The 8,964-nt window shown below is 42.5% G+C and overlaps 1 protein-coding gene across 1 annotated transcript; it reads right to left on the reverse strand.

The window, feature by feature from the left end:
* Positions 1–7,769: 7,769 nt before the first annotated feature.
* Positions 7,770–8,600, reverse strand: LOC130628666 (uncharacterized). The gene has a single exon (XM_057441651.1). The coding sequence runs from the start codon at positions 8,598–8,600 to the stop codon at positions 7,770–7,772; it is 831 nt and encodes a 276-aa protein (XP_057297634.1).
* Positions 8,601–8,964: the final 364 nt, after the last annotated feature.

Here is an 8,964-nt window from a genome sequence, read left to right on the forward strand (position 1 = left end):
TAAGCCACGACGATACCCACAGCTCCCGCAATTGCTAAATACAGATGTCTCGCAACAAACTCTACAACCTTGGCAGCTACCCTGAAAAAGAACGACACGATGGTACCAATGATTCCTGGGAGGGCGGCTCCCGCTTTGCCGGCAAGTTACTTCAGGAATTATCCCAATCTTTCCAATTGTTTTTAACGAAACATTTGCTACCACCACTTCCTCCCGCTGCACCTGATCCTGCTTCCCCACCACCACCTGTTAACGCCAGGACCAAGGTTGATATAAATAAGCCCACGGCTGAGACAATACTAGCGATAGTGATTCCCTGTTCCTTAAATAGAATTGTCAATTTCTCCCGTAAGGATGTGTCATCTCCAGCTATTTTCATGAGGGTGTCTTTGATATTTTTTAGTTGACTGTGTATCTTGGTGGATAGTAAACCATGGGCTTCCTTGACAGCCTTCCTCTGATCGCGTAGTCTCTCCAGATCCTCCTTAGTCTTGGCTAGATCCTTATCCTAGATTTTTTGTTGTTCCCTGGAGTATCCAGGTGTTGCTTTCTTCGCCTCCAACCTATTCACTTTAGCCTCTTGCTTAGTGATCTCACTATCGTAAAAGATAACTTTGCTCTTCAAATTCTTGAGATTACCACGTAAACTTTGAAGCTCGCGGTTTAATCCCCGTCTTTCGCGTTCATCGAATACATCCCCGCCAAAGGATGTATCCTCCATCAGGCTCTTCGTGTCATTGAGAACGTGCTCGAGTAGCGGCAACATTTCAATGTCACCTGACTTGTCCTCGATGATATCAATATCATTCAGAATCTTTCGGGCTTGTACTGGTGCATACTCTGTAAACCCCATTGCTTGTAGGCGATACTTCCCTATATTTTTTCGTATACCTCGATCCATATTCGTGATCACTTTTCCATCAAAAAGAAGCTGCCCTTCTTCATTCAAATCAAACATGTCGTACATTTTTGCAAGTGGCTGTTGACCTATCCTCTCGCTTAGATGTTTGTATAGCTCGTCAACTTTATTTTTTAGTAGGTCACTCCGTTGTTTCTCTAAACGATCACCCGGAACCCTACGGGGGCCTGGCAATTGTGTTTTATCTCGCAGGTTGATCCCTGGCGTGAAAGTTATATCATCGTGAGGTGGAATATCGTCCTCAGGGGTAAAATTATTCATCTCTATGTCTGTGTAGCCTTCATTATCATATGACATTGTTTATTTAAGCCCTCCAAAAACATATAATGAATGTCAAATATATTTGGAAGTAAACTCAATCCCTATCATGAAGTAAAAACGATGCTGGGGATGAAAGGCCGCAAACAAAGGGTTAAGGTTAGTCATATACACAGCACAATCAATCAGAATGAGGACCTATACATTGATGTGCCTAACCTTGGTCATAATGACGTGATTTTCCCCGGTAGCCTGAAGTTGCTTTTCGACTTGGAGCTTACAGGTACCAACACTAAGCGTACTATTATTTCAAATATAGGCAAAGCTCTGGTACAGAGCCTCCGTATCACTTTGAATGGGAACGAAATTCAAAACATACAAGATTTCAATGTACTCACGATATACCGCGATTTGTGGCTCCCCAAATTTGAGCGAGAGAATAATCTTATTCTACAGGACCTCGAAGGCAACGATGGAACAATCCGTGCGTTGCAGCTGAAGGCCAGTGACCACGTTGGTACGGATGAAGAAAAGGCGATTGCAGCAGCCTATGGAAATACCTTCGCCATACCAATAGGAAAATGTTTCGAATTGACTAGGGATCTTCCCTTTTACCAGGCAGGTATCCACGATCGGCTACAGTTTGTACTGCATTTCGCGCCGTATGGTGACGTTACAAAGGATGTTGGTACAGCAGCATCTGGAAGCACAGCGGCAAAGGCCGCGGATTTCTCCTACAAGATCAGCAATATCTGCCTTGAATTTGACAAGGTGGTCAATGAAGAATTGGCAAATGCAATGATGTCGCGCTACATTCGTCTTGCGTTGCCCTATGAAAGAATCCTCCGCAGCAAGGTTGTGACCATGAAAAAGGCTGATACATCCTACAACCTACAACTGGATACCCCTGCGAAAAGTCTCAAAGGTATCTTACTGCTATTTCAGGACCCCGGTGTCGTTAAGTCATATGCTGGAAATAATGAAAAATTTTATAATCCTGGCATATCGTCGGTCAGTGTGACTGTGGAGGGCGAACCAAACTAACTGTATTCACATGCTATGCTCCCACGGGATCACATGGAGCAAATGGTTGTTTTGCTAGGGTATCATGACAGCATTGTGACCATAGGTCAATTTTTTACAGAACGGTACGCATTGTTCCTGGACTTTCGTAGCAGTCCTGATCACAGCTTACATGGTTCTGGTAGGCCTCTACGAAGGCTTAGTGATGGCATTACTTTGCACATGACGAAAAAAGCGGACGGCGCAGGTGATATTCGCGGCTATGTGTATTTGTTGATGGACGGTCAAATCAACATTTTAGATGGGCGATTTCACAGCCTCGAGTATTAGTGCAGCAAAAATTGTTTTATAGGCCTTAGGTCTATAAAATAAATGGCAAGCATTGCAGTTCTAGCTGGAGGCGCTCTTATAAACGCCCTCGCGTTCAGCGGTAGTAACTATTTGTTCAACAAATTCTCAAGTCATGGTGAGGCCGAGCCCAAACGCCACGATCGAGCGGTCGAAAAACTGCAGGCTGCTCAAGAACAGTGGGTACGCGATAGGCAAGCGAAGATTGATGCTTACAATAAGAGACATGAGGAACAAAGGCAAGCTGGTGAAGATTTGAAGGAACTCGACCAAGGTATACGAGAATACTTTATCACGACCATAGAGCGTGCTCCGAAGCTATCAGATTTTTACACACCGAGCAAGAAACAACAAAATGGTGAGCTAACGTTTATCCTTGGATCATTAGCCATTTTGGGGTTTGCGGCTTACAAATACATGTAATAAATATGTGAAAATCACATATTGTTACTCCGGAAGAAGCCGAAAAGCTAAGTCAAGTATACTACCAGCCTTCACATCTATGGACCGGAAGGAAAGCAATTGTGATACTCGCTGAGAAATCTGGTCTTTCCAAAAAGAGAGTCTTTCACTGGCTATCTAATCAGTTGCTCTGGCTCAGACATATCAAAGGCCCTAAACGTATCAATTACCTGCATTTCACCATCACGAAACCCAATGAGATGCACCAATTCGACTTGCTTTACATGCCTCATGACAAGCTGTATGGTAATACATACAAGTATATCCTCACGGGTATTGACGTGGCCTCAAGGTATAAGGTAGCGCGGCCGTTACGTACCAAAAAGGCCAGGGAAGTTGCGGAGATGCTCAAGGATATTTATAAAGCAGGACCTCTCAAATATCCGAGTATATTTCAATGCGATAACGGCTCGGAATTCAAGTGGGATGTGAGTAAGTTGTTGGAGAGCCAAGTTGTTGAGATTAAACGGGCAACTAACAAGTACCACCATATTTTTACGGCGTTCGTGGAGTCCTACAACAAGGTGCTTGCGGAAAGATTGTTCAAGCCTCAAGATGCGCAAGAATTGGTCACTGACAAACAGAGTACCACATGGGTGAAACACCTATATAATATTGTAAAAATTACGAACAACACCAAGACCGTAATGATTGATATGAAACCTTCAACGGCCATCAAACTAGATGAAGTACCGCTTGCAAATGAGAAGCACCCGGAGGAAAAACCGTTACCTGATGATGGTTTATATTTGTACTTGCTGCAACCCGGCGAGGAACATGGGGATCAAAAAAGACGTGCGACGGATGCCTATTGGATCAAAAAGACGTACAGGCTGGATCGTATCGTAACCGGTACACGCCTCCTATATTATTTGGAAGAGGGGCCCTCGCGTAATTTCGTATCAGAGGAATTAATGTGGATTCCCGAGGGTACCTCGGCTCCCCCAGACCATGTGAAAGAATGGTAATATTTCTCGATTTTTGTGTGTTCATAACACACAAAAACGTTTGCCTAATCTTCTAGTGCTGTATCACCCAAATCGTACAAATCATCGTGGGTAAGATCAATAAGCCTGAAGTAGCAAATATAGCGATGCATATGTCCTTCCTCTTCAAACCGATTAAAGGCATGAATGCCATTGGCGTTATCGATAACAACGATCTCTTCAGACCCATCGTCTTTTCTTTAAAATACCACGGCGTTGAACGTGTGCACAGTAATATGGAAGATGGTGGTACTTATCATCCTCGGGGTTAGTATGTTTGCGAAAAATCATAATTACATTATCCTTGCCCACATCATAGGCATGTGGCACATATCTCTGACGGAGTCCTACAATTTCCAATGTCCTTGATCGAGCTGGTGTTCTCGCTCCTTCAGGTCATCAGTGAGCATTGCCAGGGCTTGACGATGTTCTTCGATTTCATTTTGTATTTTTTCCACACCTCTTTTAGTTAGCCATTTCATGATCTCAATAGCCCTTGGTTTTCGAAATCTATGTACAATCTCTAATGTACCATTCAATGTCACGAAAGCCTCGTCTCCGGTTACTTCCTTGGACAGTGCGTCTAACGCACCCTCTGTTATCTCATGACAAGGCGTGGTTTTTACGTCTCTGTATGTCGCTTTTATATCAACAATACCCAGAAATCATCCCAGATCACCATGTTTAAACATTGGTTGGTCCTGATTGTTTACCAATATCTCAATGGTAGGCAATGTGTTAAATAAGGTAAGTGACATTTTATTTGATTTACATTACCCGAACCAGGGTCCATATCATTAGGACAGATATGAAAAAATACTTAGTATTCCTTTCCCTATATAGTGATTCACGAAGCTCCTCCTGGAGGGCCTCTAATTGAGATTCCAGATAAGGGATGCGATGCATTTCTTCATGGCAAGCAGCCAGCTGATTTTCTAATGTTCTGATATATGACATTCATATAAGAATTTTCCATACTCTGGGGTACTCGAGACGAATATACAAACACGCGTGCTTGGTTCCCCTCAACTTATTTTTGATCGACTCCCAGTCGTCTATTAAATTTGATTCATCATCTACCAACTTCATATCACTCTTTTCATGCGGGTACCACATGAAGGGCTGTTTTTTCTGGCGCCTGAGATTTTTCGGAATTGCCGTGTATGATTGAGTCAAGAGCCATAGTGAGTGCCTTCGATGTCAACCAGATATTGCCAACTCGAGCAAGGGTTGCCTTCGTTTGTCGAGAGATTCATCGGCAATCATATCATCGATGATTAAGAGCGTGCCTTCACCCGCCAGCAGAGACGACAGTTTTTCGATCTATTCGAACAAATTATCTCGTGGATTTATCAAAAACACATAGTCATCCTTCCACAGTGAGGATCTCTCCAGGTAAGTGGCATTAAACGAATTGTTGGGCACAAAACTACTATGTTTTCAAAATGTCCCCGATAATCGTTCTCGAGCAAGTCCAGGACTCTTTGCGTTTTTCCGCATCCCGTCGGTTCTGTGAATATTGTAGTGCATGGATCTCTGACAATATCAAGAGTCATTTTATTCTTCGTATATACCACGTGGTATATACGAAATTTGCATGTGCTTACTTAGGTGGCATCATGGAACGCTTATACCAGCCTTGTTTTATTGCGTAATCGTCAAATAAGATCGCACCAGTAATATATCCAGCGAGCTTAAGCCCATCCTCCAGATCCATTTTCGCGCCTGGTCTTGAAACCACTAGTGCCTTTTTGGCACCTAATGCTAATACGATCGTATATGATACTAATCTCACGGACTCCCATAAAGAATCTACAACCTCTTTCTGATATTCTTTGCTGCTCATGCTTTATTATAGGGCTCATCGCATACGGAAAATATCAATTTCGTTGTTGAATTTTTGCTGAACCGCTGGTGCAATCTGCTGGGTACCCGCAGGGTTACGGAGAAAATATATGAGACCTCCGGTACATGCGATTATTGCAATAAGGCCTCCAACAATGTATACACCACTGCTTGACTGTACAGAACTCACTCCAGAAGAGGTTTTGACTGACTGGAGGTTGCCTTAGTTCTTCCTTCCTCTTCTTCATCAGTGCGACCAACCTATGACATTGGGCTACTCTACCAGTATGCTTCACTGGTTTTGTTATTACCCTCTCTTCTTGCGATTGTTCGTTGCTCATTTTTAATAAGCCGCGAGACTTATAAATCACTTTCCTTTTACAGAAAGATGGAGGGATAGACCCTGTTCCTCAAGGATTTCTATAGTCTCTTTTATCCCCGTGATTATAGCCTCGGGAGTATTTAAATCTCTCTCAAAGTATCTCAGGAACTCCCTTAATGTTATGGGTTCTTTCTTGGGTGGAGCTATTCCAAGCTTCCTCTGTTGGCGGTTCCATTCGGCTAGTCTCTTACCTGCCGCAACCCTTCCCGGGTGTTTTTTGTTTACTTCAACAATTTTTTCAATGGTCTCGGTTTGTTGTTGGTTGATAAAAATACTACACGCGCTGCTCATCTGTTTGTTGCTCTCCATTAACCTTCCCATAAACACCTTGGACATTGAGACCCGCCGCAACACATACAAATCTGATTTAGGACAATAGTTGACTGTTGTTCCAACCATGATCCACGTACTGACATAGCGTAATCTCGTATTTACCATCATCGTCACCATTAAAGCGGATCGCTATTTTATAATCAGAAGAATCAAATGATATAATCTCCGGATTAGAATTTTGCACCTTGGTGCGTAATATGATTTGACCCAGCTTGGGAATAACATGCCTCAATGTAAAGTACACGCTTGCTATACTTTCACCATCGCTGGGGTCAATAGTAACGTCTTCAATATCCACATCCGAAATACTCAATCCAATACCTAGGATGTGGGAAGACGTGTCTATATACATCTGTCGTAGCTGGGTATAAACATACCCTATTATATTTCCAAGACACGAAGGTGGAATAACAATATTTTTAAAGAGCCTTGTTTCCAATTCTTCAAACATTCTTTTCCTCCTCAATTTCTCTCTTCTCTTCAATGGACTTTGAGATCTGAGTATGATTAAGGGTATGGGCAGCAATGAGTAAAGGTGCGAGGAACTTGACGAATGCTGTATAGACGAGGATTCCTAGATTTGCCATACTATCCCTGATAATAGGATCTTCCTCGATATCCCGCCTTAGACCTTCAGGGCTATCGATAGACAACATGTTGCTAACAGCTTTGGTATACATTCTTATAACATAGGTACTGAGAGCTTTGGCAGTCTTCTCTCCTTTCTCCTGTAGCTCGCGTTCAATAAAATCATTATAAATTTTGTCAATGACCTCAGGTGAAGCTTTGGCGTCCAGGAACGCCTCTGTACATTTTTTAGGCAGTAAGTGTGCTTTACCTTGCCGTATCGCATCCTTTAAAGCCTGGCGCTTGCATATAGGTTTTTGATCAACGCCCTCCGCTGGAGTATCGACATCGAAAATATCAACGAGATTTTTCATGTTTATTATTACCCGTCTATATTTCAAATAACCGAGAATGATTAAAACATATGGGAGCAATATAGCGATAAATAGCAATACATCCTCCATTTTTTTATTTCTCCTTCAACCGTAATGGCCTCTGGCTAATGTGGTGATCGATCCGCCTGAACGATCCTTTTGTCATCAGCGGCATTAAGGGCAATTTTATTCACTTCCTGAGTGTATAGAATATGCCTTTTGTTTTGTATGCAACGCCAACTCTTGGAAATATCGATTCCCTCCTCCAGACATCATTGATAATCTTCGAAGGTGATACATTTTTTGGTCACGGCCCTCTTCACGCCCTTGGCCTTTCTATCGCTGCCGTCTTTAGTTAAGGCTTTGTATGCATATGCCTTAGGCCTAAGGGTTATGAAATGCGTCATAATTTTGCCACCGAGCTCATCTTTCATTAATCCGACCACTTTTTTATTTTTGCCGATGGGGAGTGGGCGATTATCATCCTTTGAATATCCTGAGGTATCGAAGTGTTCCTGAACATCATCGGAAATTTCTCGGTAGAAATGCTCGGGTCTTATGTGGTACACAAAAGAATCTGTATCAGTGTAACAGATACGCTGTTTGGTACAATATTTTGGCTGCATGTAATCATAGTGGAACTCGTACATTACCATCTTCGATCGATCCAGTATTGCTGCTCCAACATAGATCGGTTTGTTCATCCTAATACCCATTCTACCCATTTCCATACTCATGAGATTTTTGCTGAAGTATTTCCCGCCTTTAAAGTTTGGTTGCATAACGAGTTTTGAATAGGCGGCTTCGTTCGTGACTAGCTTGATGTTGCGGTGATTGCGTATGTTTTCCATGGTCTTCCCAAATACTGAATTGTTGAGGAGCTTGTATAAATCTTTTTCAAAATCATTTTTAGCGGCAGTTCTCGGAGCCGTATTCTTCTCAATGTATGGCTTAAGCCATGGCGACTGCTCAAACTGAATAGCACGGTGTACTTTTTTAAGCTCGAGGCCATATTTCAAGGCTTGATGTAAGGCTGCGATATGTACCACATGCCTTTTTTTATGTGAGAGATTTGGGATCAATTTTTCAACCCTGTGGATCATCCTACGTTCCGGGAGAAATGGCAGGTCCTAATGCTTGTCGTGTAAATCCTTTCGGTAATCAACATCTACCTCCAATAAGTACCCATCCTTATTACCCTTCATCACCAATTTCTCGATTTTTTTCTCATCGAATACCTCAACATTCGATATCCATTTAAAACCATGAGTTGGTAGCTTTTGCATCATTGCCCAACCGTACAAGTTATTGGCATGGAGGTACTGTAGGTAACTAGACTCCTTCCCAGGATCATATTGATCCCCCTATATTTTTTGTTGGCTACCGCATACCTATATACAGATTGTGTGATGCCACCTCGTATACCTCGTTCAAACATCAGTAACATATCAATATCAGTGAGCAATT

The sequence above is a fragment of the Hydractinia symbiolongicarpus genome, chromosome 15 (assembly GCF_029227915.1).
Source record: "Hydractinia symbiolongicarpus strain clone_291-10 chromosome 15, HSymV2.1, whole genome shotgun sequence".
NCBI lineage: Eukaryota > Metazoa > Cnidaria > Hydrozoa > Anthoathecata > Hydractiniidae > Hydractinia > Hydractinia symbiolongicarpus.